The sequence below is a fragment of the Ranitomeya variabilis genome, chromosome 5, assembly GCF_051348905.1.
Source record: "Ranitomeya variabilis isolate aRanVar5 chromosome 5, aRanVar5.hap1, whole genome shotgun sequence".
NCBI lineage: Eukaryota > Metazoa > Chordata > Amphibia > Anura > Dendrobatidae > Ranitomeya > Ranitomeya variabilis.
The window spans coordinates 289,344,845-289,367,321 of record NC_135236.1 but is presented as its reverse complement, the minus strand read 5'-3'; the positions used below and the strand labels follow the sequence as shown (position 1 = coordinate 289,367,321).

General features: G+C 41.5%; 1 protein-coding gene across 2 annotated transcripts in view; it reads left to right on the top strand.

The window, feature by feature from the left end:
* The window catches only part of LRGUK (leucine rich repeats and guanylate kinase domain containing), a 111,498-nt gene that overhangs the window by 42,656 nt on the left and 46,365 nt on the right, over positions 1–22,477 (top strand). The window contains exons 4-6 of one of the 2 annotated variants that reach the window (XM_077264442.1): positions 5,617–5,717; positions 7,881–7,962; positions 11,070–11,194. The exons of the other annotated variant lie outside the window; for it this stretch is intronic. Of the exons in view, the coding sequence (XP_077120557.1) occupies positions 5,617–5,717; positions 7,881–7,962; positions 11,070–11,194 (308 nt within the window). The remainder of the gene's footprint in view (positions 1–5,616; positions 5,718–7,880; positions 7,963–11,069; positions 11,195–22,477) is intronic. 2 annotated transcript variants of the gene reach the window in all.

Here is a 22,477-nt window from a genome sequence, read left to right as displayed (position 1 = left end):
CTCCAAGACCCATAAATATAGTTCCATCCTGGGACCTGAATATAGTCCTGAAAGGACTTACACTGCCACCGTTTGAACCCTTATCTTCCATAACCATGGATAAACTCGCTTGGAAGACCACCTTCCTAGTAGCCATAACAACAGCCAGAAGAGTGGGTGAACTACAAGCCCTATCAATCAATGAGCCCTACATGAAGATTCTTCAAGACAGGCTTATCTTGCGATTAGACCCATCCTTTCTCCCAAAGGTAGTCTCCGATTTCCACAAATCGCAGGAGATAATTCTTCCATCTTTCTATCAAGAACCAAAGGATGAGGAAGAGGAACATTTCCATACCTTGGATGTTCGAAGAATGGTACTCTATTATCTTCATGCATCAGAGAAGTTTAGGAAAGATCAAAATCTGTTTATTCATCTTCTCGGCCAGAATAAAGGGAAGAAGACTTCCAGATCCACAATTGCAAATTGGATAAAACGAGCAATCCTGGAGGCTTATCAAATTCAAGGCCTTCCACCACCAGGAAAGCTCACAGCCCATTCTACTAGAGCAACAGCTGTCTCCTGGGCCGAGAAAGCCAGTGCTTCCATCGAGCAAATTTGCAGAGCGGCTACGTGGTCCTCGGTCCATACGTTCTCCAAACATTACAGGCTTGACCTGATGTCAAAAGAAGACTTAGCCTTCGGAGAAAAAGTCCTTAGTGCTGTAGTCCCTCCCTAAAAATTACTCTTGGGTACTGCTCCAGGTGTGCTGTCGTGGGGGGTTACTAGAGAAAATAGAATTATTCTTACCGTTAATTCGGTTTCTAGTAACCCACCACGACAGCAGGAGTAATCCCTCCCTTTGCTTAATATACGTTCTGAAAAGAATAAATATAATTTGAAGCATTCATTCTCCTGTGGTCCTTTATAATAACACTGAAGGGAGGATGAGGGAGGGGTTATTTAACCTCTTGTCATTTCCTGTCCCTATTAGGAAAGGGGTAACATCCTCCAGGTGTGCTGTCGTGGTGGGTTACTAGAAACCGAATTAACGGTAAGAATAATTCTATTTTTTTTTTTTTTTTTTTTTTTTTTTTACTTTTACAATGGTAACCAGGGTAAATATCGGGTTACTAAGCGCGGCCCTGCACTTAGTAACCCGATGTTTACCCTGGTTACCCGGGTGCTGCAGGGGGACTTCGGCATAGTTGAAGACAGTTTCAACAATTCCGAAGTCGTTTCCCTGATCGTTGGTCGCTGGAGAGAGCTGTCTGTGTGACAGCTCCCCAGCGAACACACAACGACTTACCAACGATCACGGCCAGGTCGTATCGCTGGTCGTGATCGTTGGTAAGTCGTTTAGTGTGACTTAGGCTTAAAGACTCTATCTTTAGTGCAGGGTCAGGGAGACAATGACGCCGTGAGAGTGGGGGGATGACTAAGATTGTACTTGGAAAGTTGGAAAGAGATCTTAGAAAATCAGTGGGTATTAGGGATAATCTCTTCAGGTTACAGGATAGAGTTTACCCACACCCCGCCATTAAGGTTCATTCTAACAAACACCCATCTCCAGTCTGCTCCCCCCATGTGGTCCGATGTTCAGGATCTTCTAAAGATCAGAGCGGTAGTTCCGGTTCCCAAGGAAGAAAGGTTCAGGGGCCACTACTCCAGTCTCTTCTCTGTCAAAAATCCCTCAGGAGAAAGTCGCACAATAATCTAAAACCACTAAACTGCTGGGTGAGGCACAAAAAATTCAAGATGGAATCACTCGGGTCCACAGTCCCCCTGATAGAAAAAGATGCAGTAATGTGTACCCTGGATCTAAATAACGCGTACTATCACGTTCCCATCCATGCTTCATCTCAGCAGTACTTAAGGTTCGTTCTGAGGGTCCAACGGCGGGACCCTCACTGCCAGTTATGTTGCCTTCCGTTTGGTCTAGCCTCAGCACCAATAGTATTCACAAAGCTAATGACAGAGGTGGTAGCCTATCTAAGGAAAGTAGATATCCTCATAGTTCCCTACCTGGACGACTTCCTTATCATTGCCAGCTCCAGGGAAGAACTTATGAAACATTGTCAGACCTTGGTCTGCATTATTCAAGATCTAGGCTGTGTGATAAATTGGAGGAAGTAGGATCTCTCTCCAGAATCCAGGAAAAAGTTCCTGGGAGTTCTCCTAGACTCTCACCTAGAAACACCCGTTTTACCAGCAGAGAAGCAAGCCTCAATAGGGGGCAGGATCTGTCATTTTTCAGACAGCCATTGTTCCATCGGAGAGGCGATGAGGTTCCTGGGACTGATGATGTCCTGTATCCCTTATGTTGGGTGGAGTCAGTTACGCTCCCGGGGATTTCAGGAGGCCATTTTATATGCCTGGGACAGACACCAGCTATCCCTGTATGCCGTAATGTCCCTCTGCATCTCGGTAAGAAGATCTTTAGTCTGGTGGACCATTCTAGAAAACGTCCAGATGGGATTCCTTTGGGTTCTTTCCCCCTGCGCGGTGATTACCACCGATGTGAGTCAACTAGGCTGGGGTGATCATATGGAAGGAAGATTCTTCCAGTGAACATGGACTCCAGAAGTTCGAACCAGGTTCTCAAATTACAGGGAACTGCGCGCAGCATGGGAATTCCTGCTCCAGGTCCAGTCTGTAGTCAAAAACAGATATGTGAGAATCCTGTCAGACAACACGATGACTGTGGCCTTTCTACACCATCATGGAGGCCCAAGACATCCCTCTCTGCAGCATCTAGCAGTGAGAAACTTTTGATGGGCGGAGAAAACCGTTCTTTCTGTTTTAGCAGTTCTCCTAGAGGGGTCCCAGAATCAGGTGGCAGACTCCCTAAGCAGGCACAGGATATCACTCACAGAGTGGGAGCTAAATAAAGAAAATAATATTAGTAGTGCCTTTATTGCCAAGAAGGAGCTGGTTTCCTATGCTGAGGAAGATTTCAGTGGAAGAGCCTATCCTGCTCCCACGGAGGGAAGACCTTCTCTTCCAGAGCCCAGTGTTTCATCAGAACCCAGACAGTCTGCACCTTTCCGCATGGATCCTGAAAGGCAGGTCCTGAGGTTGAGGGGTTTATCCGATGAGATAATATCTACCCTACAGGCAAGTAGAAAGCCTGTAACATCGGGGGATCCTCTGTAGATACACCTCACCTTGATACACTGAAAATCCTGGACTTCCTGCAGACAGGATTCAATAAGGGTTTAAGAACGAGTACCCTGCGAGTCCAGATTTCAGCATTAGCGTATTTTTTATTCTCCCCTAGCAGCCCACCCCTGGATAACAAGGTTTTCCAGAGCCGTACAGAGACTGAAGCTCTTGGTAAGGAGATCTGTCCCACCCTTGGATCTGAACCTGGTACTGAATGCGCTATGTAGGCATCCGTACGAGCCAGTGAGTAACCCAGATATTAGCAGGCTCTCATTTAAGACTGCCTTTCTGGTGGCTATCACATCAGCCAAGAGGGTAGGAGAGTTACAGGCCCTATATATTATGGACCCTTATTTTCAGATATTTGAGGATCTAATAGTTCTGAGGCTTGACCCAGCCTTCCTCCCAGTGGTGAATTTGCCAATCGTGGTGTTCTGTAGCAAATGCCAAGCGTCCTGTATGGTGTTGGGCTGTGAGCACAACCCCCATCTGTGGTGTGGACTTTGGGCACTCAGACCATCCTCATGGAGTCAGTTTCTAACCGTTTGTGCAGACACATGCACATTTGTGGTCTGCTGGAGGTCATTTTGCAGGGCTCTGGCAGTGCTCCTCCTATTCCTCCTTGCACAAAGGCTGAGGTAGCGGTCCTGCTGCTGGGTTGTTGCCCTCCTACAGCTCCCTCCACATCTCCTGGTGTACTGGCCTGTCTCTTGGTAGCGCCTCCAGCCTCTAGACACGACGCTGACAGACACAGCAAACCTTCTTGCCACAGCTCGCATTGATATGCCATCCTGTATGAGCTGCACTACCTGAGCCACTTGTGTGGGTTGTAGAGTCCATCTCATGCTACAACGAGTGTGAAAGCACAACCAACATTCAATTGACCAAAACATCAGCCAGAAAGCATTGGTACTGAGATGTGTTCTGTGGTCCCCACCTGCAGAACCACTCCTTAATTGAGTGTGTAGTGATAATTGCCAATAATTTCCGTCTGTTGTCTATTCCATTTGTACAACAGCATGTGAAATTGATTGTTAAACAGTGTTGCTTCCTAAGTGGACAGTTTGATTTGTCAGAAGCTTGATTTACTTGGAGTTATGTTTAAGTGTTCCCCTCTATTTTTTTGAGCAGTGCATGTGTGTGTATGTATATATGTATATATGTATATATGTATATATATATATATATATATATATATGTATATATATATATATATATATATATATATATATATATATATATATATATATATATATATATATATATATATATAATATAGTACAGACCAAACATTTGGACGCACCTTCTCATTTAAAGATTTTTCTGTATTTTCTTTACTATGAAAATTTGTAAATTCACACTGAAGGCATCAAAACTATGAAATAACACATGTGAAATTATATACTTAATTTCAGTTGTTTCACACTTTTTTGTTATGTCTTATATTCTAGGTTCTTCAAAGTAGCCAAAGTAGCCACCTTTTGCTTTGATGATTGCTTTGCACACTCTTGGCATTCTCTTGATGAGCTTCAAGAGGTAGTCACCGTGAATGGTTTTCACTTCACAGGTGTGCCCTGTCAGGTTTAATAAGTGGGATTTCTTGCCTTATAAATGGGGTTGGGACCATCAGTTGTGTTGTGCAGAATCTGGTGGATACACAGCTGATAGTCCTACTGAATAGACTGTTAGAATTTTTATTATGGCAAGAAAAAAGCAGCTAAATAAAGAAAAACGAGTGGCCATCATTACTTTAAGAAATGAAGGTCAGTCCGAAAAATTGGGAAACTTTGAAAGTGTCCCCAACTGCAGTGGCAAAAACCATCAAGCGCTACAAAGAAACTGGCTCACATGAGGACCGCCCCAGGAAAGGAAGACCAAGAGTCACCTCTGCTTCTGAGGATAAGTTAATTCTTAGTTTTGATGCCTTCAGTGTGAATGTACAATTTTCATAGTCATGAACATACAGAAAAATCCTTAATACATACTGTATATGTGTATGTATATATGTATATATATGTGTGTATATCTATCTATCTATATATATATATATATATATATATATATATATATATGTATACATATTAAAAGAAAGATAAAATGTTTAATTCTGAGAGGCCTACAATGCTGTTGGGGTGGCCAATGATCTTTTATTAGGCCCCTCTTAGTGTCAGAGAGGTAATGTATCGGGGAACATTTCACCATGTTTCATTGGCTGCAGGTGAAATGGTGACCCACTTAAATTATTGATCTCATTATTCCATGGACTGCTGCCAACTTTATCAGTCTCTTGAGGGTCTCTTCTACTTTTCCTTTGTGCTAATTATTATAAATCTCCCTCAATAGGTTTGCAATGACATAAAAGGCATAGCAACCAATTTTCAGTATGCTGTATGCATACATGCAGAGAGAACTTACTTTATATAAAGCAAATTGGCATGGTTTTAGAAGTTCTTCCATTTTTTTTCTTCTAGATTTGTCTTGTGTCAGTTTCATGCCATATTTGACTGAGCTAAATGCCTCAAAGAATAAGCTGAGCAAGTTATTTGACTTCATCCCCCCAAAAACTCTGATGGTAAGCATGATCCAGTGCAGGAAATATATTTACAGTCTGCTGAAATATATCCGTTCCGTTGAGATCTATCTATCTATCTATCTATCTATCTATCTATCTATCTATCTATCTATCTATCTATCTATCTATCTATCTATCTATCTATCTATCTATCTATCTATCGTCGTGGCTGAAAGTGTTGGCACCCTTGAAATTGTTCCAGAAAATTAAGTATTTCTCCCAGAGAATTATTATAATTACACAGGTTTTGTTAAACACATGTTTATTTCCTTTGTGTGTATTGAAACAACACAAAAAAAACCAGAGGGAAAAAAGGCAAATTGGACATAATTTCACACACAATCTCAAAAATGGGCCGAACGTTATTAGGTTGGCATCCTCAACCTAATATTTTGTTTCACACCCTTTGGGATAAATAATAGCAATCAGTGGCTTCCTATAACCATCAACAAGCTTCTTACACCTCTCAACTGGACTTTTGGACTACTCTTCTTTTGCAAACTGCACCAGGTCTCTCATATTTGAAGGGTGCCTTTTCCCAACAGCAATTTTAAGATCTCTCCACAGGCCTTCAATGGGATTTAAATCCTGTCGCATTGTTGGCCACTTCAGAACTCTCCAGCGCTTTGTTTCCATCCATTTCTAGGTGTTTCTTGTAGTATGTTTGGGGTCATTGTCTTGCTGCAAGACCCATGACCTAGGATACAAACCCAGCTTTCTCACAGTGGGCACTACATTACGACCCAAAATCCTTTGGTAATCTTCAGATTTCTTGATGCCTTGCACACGGTCAATGCACCCAGTGCCAGAGGGAGCATAACAACCCCAAAACATCTTTGAACCATCATAGTTGACTGTAGGTACTTTGTTCTTTTCTTTGTAAGCCTCAATATGTTTTCAATAAATAGTAGAATGATGTGCTTTACCAAAAGCGCTATCTTGGTCTCCTCTATCTACAAGACGCTTTCCCAGAAGGATTGTGGCTTGCTTACATTTTGACAAACTGCAGTCTAGCTTTTTATGCCTCTGTGTCAGCATTTGGGTCCTCCTGGGTTTCCTACAATAGCGTTTCGTTTCATTCAAATGTCGAAGGATAGTTGGCGCTGACACTAATGCACCCTGAGCCTGCAGGATAGCTTGAATTTATTCGCAACTGGATTGCGGCTGCTTATCCACCATCCGGACTATCCTGTGTTGCAACATTTCATACATTTTTTCTCTTCAGTTCACATCCAGGGAAATTAGCTACAGGGCTATGGGTTATCAACTTCTTTATTATGTTGCTCACAGTGGACAAAAAAAATCAACATTTATGGAGATAGACTTGTAACCATGGAATTGTTTCATTAATTTTGGTTCTCAAATCCTCACAGTTCTCCCCTTGTCTTTCTTTTCTCCATGTTTAGTGTCGCACACACAGACAAACAATGCAAAGATTGCGTCTATTTCTCCCCTTTATATCTGGTTTCAGGTGTGATTTTCATAGTTCACACACTTGTTACTTGCCACAGGTCAGTTTTGAATAAATATCACATGTATGAAACATAGTTGTTTACTCCCAATTTTCAAATCATGCCAACAATTTTGTTCAGACCATTTTTGAAGATTTATGTGACATTATAGTTACATAGATTGAAAAAAGACCTAGGTCCAGTAAGTTCAACCTTTCTCCAACAATTGTACACTGTTACTAAATTAACTATAACCCACACTGTTATGTGCATTGAGGAAATCATCCAGCCCTTTTTAAAAATCTGTTATAGTGTCTGCCATTACTACCTCTTGTGGTCGACATTCCACAGTCTGACTACTCTAACTGTAAAGAACACTTTCCTGTTTAGTTTCCGGAATCCCCTTTCTTCCACTCAGAATGAGTGCCCCCTGGTCCTTAGTATGATCTTATGTCTAATTTGCCTTTCTTTCTCTTGTTCCAATGCAAAGGAATTAAACATGTGTATAACAAAACATGTATAAATGCAATAATGTTCTTGGAGAAATACTTAATTTTCTGGAACAATTTCAAGGATGCCAGCACTTCGGCCATGACTATCTATCTATGTATCTATCTATCTATCTGTCTGTCGATCTAAATGTACACCTGTTTGTCTCAGATTTTATTTTTCTATTATTTGTATAACAATGGTTTTTTTCATCCTTTTTCAGGTTGTGGATTTGTCATTTAATTATATAACCAATATGAAGGATTTATCAGCTCATAGTGCTCTGACCACACTCATACTAAATAGTATCCTTTTTGTAACTACTTTGAATCCATTTATGTTCTTACAACTGGACAAATATAAAATATGACCTTGATACTCGCCATTCCCTATATCATATTAGTTTGCAATATTCGCACTAATCTTATACATAATTTTTTGGAAGTATTATGTACATTACATAGTTACATATGATAAAATGCCAAATAGTTCTTATCTAAAATAAGATACAGTAATACCTTGACTAAGAATTGAATCAACTTATGAATTTTTCAAGATACGAGCCGTCGCTGTTGATTTTTTTGTTTCTTGTTTTATGATGTGAGCTGAGATCTGAGTAATGAGAGAGCGAGCTTACGCCACTCACACACTTTTATCTTGCCGTGCTAACATCTTTGTTGTTGCTGTTGCGTCATTTTTAACCATGGGCCTAAGAAAGTGAGTCAGGTGCTGAGAAGAAGAAATAGATGATGTCTTTGGATATAAAGCAAGAAATCATTGAAAAACATGAGCAAGATGTGCGAGTTGTTGACTTGGCGAGGCAGTATGATTGCAGTACTTCTACAGTATGTACGATTTTGAAGCAGAAGGAGTAGATAAAAACTATAACGCCAGCCAATGGACTTAAGATTATTTTAAAGCTCCGGACCTTTGTCTATGAAGAGATGGAGAAGTTGTTGTTGGTGTTGCTGATGGAGAAGCAGTTCGCAGGAGATACCGTGACCAAGAGCATCATCTGTGAGAAGGCACGAGAATTAATGGAGATTTGATGCAGCAGATGCTGGCAACATCAGCAGACAAAGCATCGAAAAAGTCATTCAGAGCCAGTCAGGGATGGTTTGATAATTTTAAAAAGAGAACTGCTATCCACTCAGTCATCAGGCATGGAGAGGCAGCAAACTCTGATGTGAAGGCAGCTGACAATTTTATTATAACTTTTTCTGAACTGATAGAAACCGAAGGATACATCCCCCAGCAAGTCTTCAATTGTGAAGAGAAAGGGCTCTTCTGGCATAAGATGCCAAGGAGGGCTATATACCAGCAGAGGCGAGCATGCCAGGCCACAAACCTATAAAGGATAAGTTAACCCTTGCTCTGTGCGCAAATGCGAGTGGTGACTGCAAGATTAAGCCACTACTCGTATATCATGATCTCTGAAAACCCCAGAGCCTTTATGTCTCATAAGATCCTTAAATAAAAACTGCAGGTTATGTTGAGGGCAATCTCAAAGGCATGGGTCACCAGGGAGTTCTTTCTGAAGTGGGTAAACCTGCTCTTTGGTCCTTCAATCAAGAAGTACCTTTTGGAAAATAACCTACCCCTGCAATGCCTTCTTGTTCTTATTAATGCTCCTGTGCTCTCATCAAACCTTGCAGATGACATCCTAGATTAATTTAATTTTATTAGGGTCCTATATCTTCCAGCCAACTCCACCACTATCCTGCAGCCGACAGACTAGCATGTGATTTCAAATTTCAAAAAGCTCTACACCAAGCACCTGTTCCAGCTTCTTTGAGGTTATGGAGAGCACAAATCTTAATTTTTGAGAGTTCTGGAAGGATCACTACAATATTGTGTCCTGCCTCAGAATTATAGACATGGCTTGTCAGCGTGTTACAAAAACCTTAAACTTTGCATGGAAGAAGCTGCAGTTGTATCCGAAAGGGACATCGAAAGATTCGAACCTGAAGTGTTAGTGGTGGACGAGATTGTGTCCCTTGAAAAGTTCATGTGCCTGGAAGTGGATGAAGAAGACTTCAACAAACTTGTCAAGAAACACAATGAGGAACTGACAATGGAGGAATTAAAGGAGCTAAAACAGCAGCAGTATATGAAGGTTTTCAGGAAATTTACATAGAGGAGCCAGAGGAGGAGGAAATAATCCATACAAGGGAGATTAAAGGATAAAATAACAAACCCTATACTCACCTCCAGTGACGGCACGGTTCCCACGGTGTCGGCAGTCGCTCTCCTCGGGGGGCCCTTGTGCAATGTTGTGATGCTGGCATCCAATCAGCACTGGTGTCACTGTCCCTCCTACGGACAAATCGATTATGAAGAGGAGGTCGGCGCTGCTGCTGATCCCAGACATCCTATTCATGTTCGATTTGTCCGATTTAGTGCCGGTGTCACAACACCACACAAGAGCCCCGTGGAGGTCGCTGGCACTTGAGGTGACTATAAGTTTTATTATTTTATGGGGGCCAAGCGAGGGGTATGACAAGAAGTTGTCCAAGTAGTGGACAACTTCTTTATGGAAATGTTTTGAATGTGGGAGAAAATATCAGAGTTAATTGAAAAGAAACACCCTGAAAAAGTTTTAGCACTGTGTAATGACACTTGCCTCACTCATTTTCGAAACATTTTGAAAGGGACTAACAAACAAATCTCCTGAGACAGGTTTTTATTGAAACGCCCTGAAAGTGAGGTGAAAAAGGCAAACGTCGGTGAAGAAGATTAAGTGAAGTCAATTTTTCATACTGTACATCATTTGTTATTACTGTATGGTTATATCACCAATAACAGTTGAGAACCCTAGCTCATAACATAATGTATACCATGATATAAAGTCCTTGGTGTTCAGAAAAGAACATATGCATATAATGGTTTTATTATAGGCAATCAATAAAACACTCCTATGGAGGTGGAGCCCAAGTAGGGTTCCACTCCGTTAATAATTGTATGAAGTACTTGGCACTCAGAAGAGGACTTATGCAGATAATGGTTTTATTATATCCAAAAATAACATAGCTTTTCGGTCCAGTAATTGGACCTTCTTCAGATGTGTATTGTCATGTGGTTTAATGCCAGAGCTACGGAGATGAGTGCAAGGAAACTATGACTTCCTCTCTCCTGGGGATACATGTCACAGCTGCTCATCTCCGCAGCTCTGGCATAGACTACATGACAATACACATCTGAAGAAGGTCCAAGTACAGAGCTGAAACTTTATTTTTGTGTATTGCCTATAATAAAACTATTATCTGCATATGTTCTCTTATGAGTGCCTAGAACTTTAAAACATTATGAACCGAGTGGAACCCTACTTGAGCATCACCTCCGTACGAGTGCTGTATATCTATAACCCATAATGTGTACCATGTTATTCTTTGACCTTTACTTTACTTGTAAGATAATCACATACAGGAGATAATGGGCTTGGAAAAATGTACCAGTTTGAAGCACGTCAACCTGGCTCACAATAATTTACATACCATCAGTGGACTTGGTAGCTTGCCCATCACAATGCTCAACCTGGTATGTTATATGTCTGGTTTATTTGTTCTGTATAATCTACATTGTCATTGTGTTTGAAAACATGGATGCTGTATGATAGAATTAAACAGGAATAATAGTAATTATAATCATTAAACAGGATATCCAACCCACTTCATACTCTGTACACTGGCAATATTCATGCACTCTGTCAGGGGAAATGTTCACTACTGGACAATCCATTCATAATCAATTCAGTACCCCAATTAAAATAAAAACAATGGATGCTCTCCTCCCACAGTGGTGCCATTCCAGTGATTTTGGCACCACTGTTATTGAAGAGTGATAGTGTTGTGTCCCGGGGGCTCTGCAGCCATTAAGTGACTGCTTTTTGGCTGCATCATTCAATATTTTACTTGAGCAGAAGTCTGCTCTGATGAAATATTTATCAGCTACAACCAATCTGCAGCTGCTGATTGTCTGCAGCGGGCACATGACACAACAATGTCACGTCACACTCTGGAAGCAGCTGACACTGCTGGAACAATGCCACTGTGGGAGTGGGTATACATTATTTTAATTGGGGTCCTGAATTGATTAAGAAGAGGTTGTCCAGTAGTGGACAACCTTTTTGACAAAGAATGTATGAATTTTGTTTACAGGTTACATGGCATGAAGTGGGTTGGATTAATTTGTAATTAGGAATAGTAGAAACCAAGTATAACAATCTAATTGGATTGACCGATTAAGACAAAAGTTGGTGGATCTATCTGCTGCAATAGGGCTTAAAACTAATGAGCGTGTTGGTGGGCAATAGAAATGAGGGTTATGAGCCTAGAAGAATAAATCAAAGGTCACTTTTGTCACCATACTAGAGGTTACATTTGGGCTGGTATCAGGAGGAGCCATGTTAGGGGGAGATCTGTAGGTTTGTTTAAACAGCTAGATTGTATTATCATCTACTATTTACACGGGAAGTAGCTGTTGAGAACCAAGAGGAGACGTTAATGGGTTCAGTAGTAGAGTTCACTTAAAGGGAACTGGTCACAAGGAAAATACAGTCCAATCTGCAGGCGCCATGTTATAGAGCAGAAGGAGCTGAGCAGATTGAGATATATTGTTTTGTGAGAAAAGACTCAGTATAACCTGTGTTTTAATCATATAAACCTCTGCTCTTTCTGGCCTTTTTGGTCCAGTGGACAGCACTATCATTGATTGCCAGCTATCTTTGTGTGCACTCTTAGGGTACCGTCACACTAAGCGACGCTGCAGCGATAGCGACAGCGATGCCGATCGCTGCAGCGTCGCTGTGTGGTCGCTGGAGAGCTGTCACACAGACCGCTCTCCAGCGACCAACGATGCCGAGGTCCCCGGGTAACCAGGGTAAACATCGGGTTACTAAGCGCAGGGCCGCGCTTAGTAACCCGATGTTTACCCTGGTTACCAGCGTAAAATGTAAGTACATACTTACATGCGTCCCCCGGCGTCCGCTTCCTGTAATGACTGAGCGCCGGCAGTAGCAGGGCACAGCGGTGACGTCACCGCTGTGCTGTGCTTTCACTTTCAATTTGCGGCGCTCAGTCAGTGTGGGAAGCGGACGCCGGGGGAAGCATGTGAGTATGTAGTGTTTGTTTTTTTTTACATTTTACGCTGGTAACCAGGGTAAACATCGGGTTACTAAGCGCGGCCCTGCGCTTAGTAACCCGATGTTTACCCTGGTTACCAGCGTAAAATGTCGCTGGTATGGTTGCTTTTGCTGTCAAACACGGCGATACACGGCGACCTAGCGACCAAATAATGTGCAGACCTTCTAGCAGCGACCAGCAATTTCACAGCGGGATCTAGATCGCTGCTGCGTGTCAAATACAGCGATATCGCTACCTAGGACGCTGCAACGTCACAGATCGCTGGCGACGTTGCTTAGTGTGACGGTACCTTTATACAGATAGTGGTTAGTCACTGATGGGACCACCCACTGTACTGAAAATCCCAGAAAGAGCAGATATTTAAATGATGAAAACACAGGTTATACTGAATCTTTTCTCACAAAACGATACATCAACCTACTCCGCTCCTCCTGCTCTACAACATGGTGCCTTCAGAATGGACTGCATTTTCATGGTGGCAGGTTCCCTTTGGTCTGCTACACATCTTGTTGTTTGGATATAGATGAGGGAATTACAATAGTTACTGTGACTGTACCTCCTTTTTTGTATCTGGAGAACATTGCTGGAGAATTGTGTGCTACTATACATCCCTCCAGAGCAGACACAGCAGTGAATATAAACTGGTTCTTATCCAAGTAAATGGGTGACCATTTAAAGGGGAGTATATAATCAGAAAATAAATTATTCTTCAATTTTTACACTGGTCACTGTTTTTTTTTTAGACTTCTACTTCCTGATCTTTCTTTGATCGATCTGAGTTTTCAGCAAGGCTCCATATTATCAGAGACAGGGTTACAATGACAAGTAACGCATCTATACATAGCTGATAACAAAAATGATCCACCATTCACAATAGGTGATTTCACATTTGAACCTGCTCACTAACTTCACAATGACTTATACACAGCCTCATTTGACACTTCAGTACAAAAGATAGGCTCAGAAGCTGACCATTGTTGCTATGTACATGTGTTATTTCCTGAAATAACAGGAAGTTAAGGTCTATTAAAGCCCCAGTGTGAAAATTGCAAGATTTCTTTTATTTTGTTTTATTTTTTTAATCCCTTTCTGACCTTGGACGGGATAGTTTTGTACAGCTGACGTGTGCACGCAATAGCGGAGAGTGGAATCGCGATCCACCTGCCACTATTAACTAATTAAAAGCCGCTGACAGCGGCATTTAACTACCACTTCCGGCCATCCGGCCGGAAATGTGCGTATCGCCGACCCCCTTCACATGGTCGGGGGTCAGCGATGCGTCGGCATAGTAATCAGAGGTCTCCTTGAAACCTCTATGGTTGCTGATGCCAGCTTGCTGTGAGCGCCACCCTGTGGTCGGCGCTCATAGCAAGCCTGTAATTCAGCTACATATGAGCAATCTGATGATCGCTGCTATGTAGCAGAGCCGATCCAGTTGTGCCAGCTTCTAGCCTCCCATGGAGGCTATTGAAGCATGGCAAAAGTAAAAAAAATGTTTAAAAAAATATGAAATAAATTAAAAAAATATAAAAGTTTAAATCACCCCCCTTTCGCCCCATTCAAAGTAAAACAATAAAAATAAAATCAAATATACACATATTTGGTATCGCCACATTCAGAATCGCCCGATCTATCAATAAAAAAAAAGGATCAACCTGATCGCTAAACGGCGTAGCGAGAAAAAAAAATTCAAAACACCCGAATTCGTTTTTTTGGGTTGCTGGGACATTGCATTAAAATGCAATAATGGGCGATCAAAAGAACGTATCTGCATGAAAATGGAATCACAAAAAACGTCAGCTCGGCACGCAAAAAATAAGCCCTCACCTGACCCCAGATCACGAAAAATGGAGACGCTAAGGGTATCGGAAAATGGCGCAATTTTTTTTCTTCTCTTTTTTTTTTTTTAGCAAAGTTTGGAATTTTTTTTCACAACTTAGATAACAAAATAACCTAGATATGTTTCGTGTCTATGAACTCGTAATGACCTGGAGAATCATAATGGCAGGTCAGTTTTAGCATTTAGTGAACCTAGCAAAAAGCAAAGCAAAAAACACGCATGGGATTTCAGTTATTTTGCAATTTCACTGCACTTGGAATTTTTTTCCCATTTTCTAGTACACGACATGGTAAAACCAATGATGTCATTCAAAAGTACAACTCGTCCCGCAAAAAATAAGCCCTCACATGGCCATATTGACGGAAAAATAAAAAGTTATGGCTCTGGGAAGGAGGGGAGTGAAAAACGAACACGGAAAACCGGAAAATCCCAAGGTCATGAAGGGGTTAATACGTATTATGATACGCGAGCAAAACTTTGCAAAAAGTGTTTTAAAAATAAATTTAACATAAAAACCTGAGTTAAGCAATAGGTCTTTTTCTGATGACACATTCCCTTTAAAAAATGATTTTGCTAACCCCGAGATTTTTTTTGCATTTGCTCTATTTGCTTAGAAACACCAGAAGAAAGAGTAACAAAATTCTAGTTCTCATAATTAATAAAAAGTACAAAATTTATTTATTGAAATAATACAAAAACAGCAACACAGCTAAACAAACATTAAATGTATATCTCTGCTGTAGGCAGTATATACTAATACAGAGGTATCATAGGGAGAAACATATCAGTACGACCGGATTAGTTGTGGGCAACCCAATTCAATTCATCCCCAGGGTAAGCATCAAATATATATGTATGTCCAACGCAGAGGATTAGTTGGTCCTAATGGGTGTATACATGCCTCAATATCCCCATATAAGTGGGCCCATAATTCTGCTATATGACAAATAGTAAGAGACGCTTACCCATAATAACAGTCAGGGGAACGGCCCACACTTCACCCGGCGGCCCCGGACGCGCGTTTCGCGTTGTAGCTTTTTCAACAGGGGTTAACCAAGTGTATGTTCCATGTGTTTAAATCTGATTAGCACCGGAAGTATGGCCGGGGAACACGGCGCATGCGTACCAGCGGCTCCCGTGTCTCCCCGTCAAAGGCCGTCATTACAGAGCGCACATAGAGGCGGAATACCGCCTAATGACGTCATGTGGTATGCACGCTCTGCACATAGAGATAGCCGCCGAAGGAGGCACACAAGGGAAACAGCAGGCACGCATGCGCTGCAGCAGCGGCCATTTTTTTGAAGACCATGGACGTAGCCATATTTGGAGGGCCAACAGCACTCCATATCGCCCCATCTAATGTAGTGAGGTGAGTGAGTGTATAATTACGTGTGATACTAAATAGTAATATAGCGCTATGGTGACAATCAGTGTTATATATTAACAATATCGACCAACTACATACCCCACTAAATTTAAACAGTCACATGTGTATACAAATATATACACATGTGTGCACATATCTATATAGCAAATACAGATTAAAATATAAATGACAATAATAATAATAAACTAAAACAACAATAGCTGGATAAGGTGATGATGTGTATCATGTGCAAAACATCATAAAGTGCATAAAAGGCGTCTTCCTGTTTCTTAACAAAGTCCAAAATAGAACGTCAGACTTCAAATACCATCCGGGCTTGTATTCCTTATAATAAATCGCAATTAAAAACTAAAAAACAAGAAACACAGATTAGACAAACTGGAATAAAATAAATAATGGTGGAGAATAGTATATCACAGAGAGGGGAATCAGGCCGACGCCACCACACAGAACGGACAGAATGGCGGAAAATAGTAATCGATATTAATGGCGACACCAGATCACAGGAAGGGGGCGAAACTCAATTTTTCGTTGAGTCACTTGGGGGTGATGGTGTCAAGGGTGACAATCCACCTGCACTCACGTTGTGCCAGGATCTTAGTTAGATTGCCACCCCTAACACCACCATGTATCCTATCAATGCCCCTCACTCTAAGGCCACTAGGGTCGCATCCGTGATACATCCGGAAATGTCTAGGCAAAGTCTTGAGGCTAGATATATCCAGGGTTTTCTTAGCAGCCAAAATGTCACGTACGTGTTCGCGCGTCCTAACTTTTAGTTCCCTAGATGTGAGGCCAACGTATATCAGGGAGCAGGGACATGTAGCATAATACACCACGAAGGTGGTGTTTCATGAAATATATTCTCGAATCTTAAATTCCCTGCTCCCGTCAGATGTTTTGAAGGCCCCACATCTAAGGATGTTAGGACACGCGACACACGAGCCGCAGGGGAAACAACCCCGTCTTGGACTCCCCACATTGAAGGGGTTCCTCATTTTTGCCACATAGTGGCTCCTTACCAAGCCGTCCTTCAAGTTCCTCCCCCTCCGTTGTGTCATCAGGGGGGATTTTGTAAGTTGAGATGCTAGGACCTTATCAGTCATCAAGACAGGCCAATGCCTCTCCAGACTCTCACGAATGCGACCCCACTGGCAATTAGATGTAGAGATAAATCTAACCCCCACATTGGGGGGTCGATTCATCTTTCTTAGATTGGGAGAGTAAATCTCCCCTTCCCACAGATCTGGCTCGCCTATATCCCGCCCTAATGCACCGGCGGCCGTACCCCCGGGCCTCAAATCGCTCCTTAAGGATGGTGGACTGTCTCTCGAAGCGGGCCTCCGTAGAGCATACCCGCCTGTTCCTTAAGAACTGCCCAACCGGGATGGCCTTGATTACCGAGTAGTTGTGTGCTGAAGAGGCATGCAACAATGAATTAGCAGCTGTCTCTTTCCTAAATAAATCGGTCTCGACAGAGCCATCCTCTGCTACACATATTTCGATGTCCAAAAATTCAATCCTGTGTCTATGCCAAGTGTATGTGAACTTCAAATTAAAAGTGTTGTTGTTAAGTTCCCGCATAAATTGTGTTAGGCTGGTCTCGCCACCATTCCAAACCATGAGAACATCGTCGATGTAGCGAAACCAGCCCACCACTGGGTCCGCGGCATGTGCCCCGTCACCTTGAAAAATGTGCCTCTCCCAAAAGCCCAAAAATAAATTTGCATAAGACGGGGCACATGCCGCGCCCATTGCAGTACCTTGTGTCTGCAAATAAAATTTATCCTTAAACACAAAATAATTGTGAGTCAAGATAAACCCCAACAAATCCAAAATGAAATCCACAAAATGACCATCCCAGTTGGCAGTCTCAAGGAAGAAGCGGGCCGCCCTTAGTCCGTCCTCATGTCTAATGGACGTGTAGAGAGACTCAATGTCAATCATGACCAGAATCATACCCGCTTCCAAGGACAGTCCATCAACCCTCCTCAATACATCAGTGGTGTCTCTGACATAGTAGGGCAGCGTCTCCACCAATCTTTTAAGATGGAAATCGATAAATTTGCAGACATTCTCGCATAGCCCTCCTATGCCAGAGATAATTGGTTCACCCGGCGGGTTAACAGCATCCTTGTGCAATTTGGGCAGGACATAGAAGGTTGCAACAATAGGGAATTTTGGTAACAGGCCATCCAGCACCTTTTTAGGAACAATACCCGACTCGTTAGCCCATTCCAAAATGCGTTCTAACTCTTTCAAGAACACTTGAGTAGGGTTCTGTGCCAGGACCCGGTATGTATCTTTGTTCCTAAGCTGCCTTAATGCCTCCTTTTCATATTTGTCGACCGGCCAAATCACTACATTCCCCCCCTTGTCTACTGGTTTAATCACTACTGTGTCCAGTGATTCTAGCTCTCTAAGGGCCTTTCTCTGATCACGTGTCAAGTTATCATTACGAAGATTTCCTGATATCTTCATCAGATCTTCTGTTACAAGTTTACAAAAAATGTCTATTTGTGGACAAAGAGACAAGGGGGGGAATACAGTAGATCTTGGCACAATCGAAGATGGAAAATTACCTATATAGTCAGGTTGTTGTTCTTTAAGCAGATCCTCCAATGCAGATAGTGCAATAGCGTCTGCATCATTAGATGGATTATGGCCGGAGGTTTTCTGACTATGAAGTTTCTTGAGTAATAATTTCCGGCAGAAAAGTTGTGTGTCCTTTAGAGCTGTGAAAAAATCTAAGCGATTAGACGGTACAAAATTGAGACCTAACCTTAACACTTCAGATTGTGTTTCAGAGAGGGGATGGGTAGACAGGTTAATCACCTCCAGGTTAGTATTTTTCACCTTCCGCTCATAGGTGGAGAGGTTGTTTGTTTAGCTGTGTTGCTGTTTTTGTATTATTTCAATAAATAAATTTTGTACTTTTTATTAATTATGAGAACTAGAATTTTTTTGCTCTTTCTTCTGGTGTTTCTATGCTCTTGGAGCTATTCAGCATATTTGACATCCTTGGGGTGTCTAGGGAGGGAACTCTGCCCTCAGTTACAATATATATTTGTGCTTTCTGGTTATGTTTATATATGCTCTATTTGCTTAGACTACTAAAAAGGTTACATAAGACCAGATGTAGAGCTAGATATCCACAGTGCCATATTCCAGGATTATATGGTGAAATTTACCAACACTGTCATTTCATACCCCCATCTTAAACAGAAGTTCTCTGCAGTAAAATGCATTTTGACCTGTATATGCATCACAAACTGGAATGTATGTTAGCTATGGCGGGCAAGAGTGGCGTAAAATGAAAAAAGAAAGTCAAAATTTGTGTTCAAAGTAGACATGGGCATAAATGAGCAACTTTGCTTGCCAAAAGCTGGTACAAATAATTTTAGTTATGTACAAATAGTGTATTATGTTATTTAAAGTATGTGTTTTTTGTTTTACAGAATATTTTATTTCTATAGTTGTGAAGACAGAATGAAATGTGTAACATTTATTAACACAGTGCGATAGTATGGGAACACTTTTAACAAACAAATACATTGACTAACCTAGTCATTTTATCCCTCTGACATCAATATGTTTCCAGCATCCTCTTGTTCTTTTGTCATTTGGTTCATGTTGTCTGTGGCTGTGTTCCAGTCACAATGCATTAGGTATCAGCAGGAGGTGAAATCTCAGAAGTGGTTTATATAAATTTTTCCACTATCAGCGAGCACAGTTTATCCCCCCGTCATATGGATCGTTTCTATCGGGTATCATTTTAAATGATTCCTTTTTGTTTGTGAAACGGTATATGAAATTGTACAAATGTCGGCAGAATCTCCTACTGCCAGAGGCAAGAATGATATTCTGGAAAATAGCATCTGTGAATAACCTTGTTATATGTCTTGTATTTCAAATGCTTTGCTTTAAGAAGCTCCGAACCTTCACTGGCTTCATTCAATAAATATTACGTTTCTTTACGGAGTGTTTCTGTTCCAAGATATCTAACATTTAGTTATACCGTTTGTAGTAAATAATAATATTGTCTAAAATCCTTCAAAAGCAGTCTACTATAGGGACATGGGTGGGCAATTAATATTCCTGAGGAGCCACATGAGAGACCGTGACTGTTATGGAGGGCAGAACCAATAGGACAAAATTAATTCTACTCAATATTAATATTGATATATTATAATTCTTATATTATTGATAATTATATTAATATTAATTGTATCACTTCATATTGAGCAGAATTAAGTGTGCTGATATCCCCTATAAATTGTTTGAACCTGAGTACAGCACCGTCTGTATATCGTATGAGCCTCCCCACATCCCCTTACATACTGTAATAGCCCCCACACAGCCTCCCTATATGCATCATGAGCTCTACACAGCCTCTCTATATACAACATGAGCCCTGCACAGCCTCCCTATTTACGGCTTGAGCCCAACACAGCCTCCCTATACAGGGTGGGCCATTTATATGGATACACCTAAATAAAATGGGAATGGTTGGTGATATCACCTTCCTGTTTGTGGCACATTAGTATATGGGAGGGGGAAAACTTTTCAAGATGGGTGGTGACCATGGCGGCCATTTTGGATCAAACTTTATTTTTTTCAATGGAAAGAGGGTCATGTGACACATCAGACGTATTGAGAATTTCACAATAAAAACAATGATGTGCTTTGGTTTTAACTTAACTTTATTTTTTCATGAGTTATTTACAAGTTTATGGCCACTTATAAAATGTGTTCAAAGTGCTGCCCATTGTGTTGGATTGCCAATGCAACCCTCTTCTCCCACTCTTGACACACTGATAGCAACACCGCAGAAGAAATGTGAGCACAGGATTCCAGTATCCGTTGTTTCAGATGCTGCACATCTCGTATCTTCACAGCATAGACAATTGCCTTCAGATGACCTCAAAGATAAATGTCTAAGGGGGTCAGATTGGGAGACCTTGGTGGCCATTTAGGTTGTGGCCCGCAGGCCGCACTTTGCCCAGGTCTGGTCTACTAGCATAGTGTTTTTTCCTCTTTCAGTCCCTGCAGATGTGGCATATTTGCCGCAGACTACTCTGCATGTGTTATACTCCAATGATTTTATTACAGCATTGCCACAGACAATGCAAGGGGGAAGTCTGCAATGATCTCCCCAAAAGGACTTGACATATTGAGCATTTGAAATTCTGTATTGACAGTTCAATTTATATGCAACAAATATCCAGACACATGTTATCATGTTTTTTTCCCTCATCAGTGAAAAGCAGGAGTACTAGCTTGGTTGGTTGAGAGGTCTCTGACAGGAAGTCTAAGGGGTAAAGGTTCTCCTGGTGGAGAATTCCAAGTCGGCATAGGGGGACTTATAGGAAATACAATTCTCACTTAGGAATTTAAATAAGCAAATAGGTTCCTTGGAGAGGAAGAGGACAGAAACTTTAGTACTACCTGAATAGCTGGCACTGTACTATGCTGTGGATTTGCCATTTAAAGTTAAAAGCAACAAATTCATGTGCGCATTGATGCTTCAAGGACATCAAATCAAGTGAGAAAAATTACATTATTAATAAATTCTTACATTTAATTAGAAAATCACACTTGTTTTGTCTAGCGAACTAATAGCACGTTAAATGACCTCAGGTGCCTGTGAGCATGTGCAATAGGAAGCTCTGATAATGTGATTTGGAGATAACCTATATCTCATATCTCTGGGTCACAGCAGCTACGCAGCATTAAGAAAGACATGGTATACAGCAATCTGAGCAGCCTTTTCTGATCTCAGCAACCGTGGTATCTCCAGTATTAGATCAAAATAACATGGTGGGCAGCAGTGTGAGCAGCCTTTTCTTACCTCAGCATCCCTGATATCTTCACCATTAGATCAGGCAGGATGGTAGCAGTGTGAGCTGCCTCTTAGTACTTCAGCAATTCTAGTTTCTCCATTATTAGATCAGAAAGAAAGTATGGACAGCAGTGTGAGCAGCCTCTTCTTACCTTAGCACCCCTGTTATCTAAAATATTAAATTAGAAAGACAGCGTAGACAGCAGTGTGAGCAGCTTCTTCTTACCTCAGTACCCCTGGTGTCTTCAATATTCGATCAGGAAGACAGGGTGGACAGCAATGCGAGCAGCCTCTTCTTACCTCAGGACCCCTGGTATTTCCAGTATTAGATCAGAAAGACAGGGTGGATATCAGTATGAGCAGTGTCTTCTTACCTCAGCACCCCAGTAGCTCAAGTATTAGAACAGAAAGACAAGGTGGAGAGCAGTGTGAGCGGCCTCTTCTTATGTATCCCAGGTATTTCCAGTATCGGATAAGAAAGAAAGGGTGGATGGTAATATGAACAGCCTCTCCTTATCCATGTATATAGTATTAATAATTATAATTTTATTTCTGTAGCATTAGCATAATTCACAGCAATTTTATAAATCTGAGTATTAAATCAGACAGT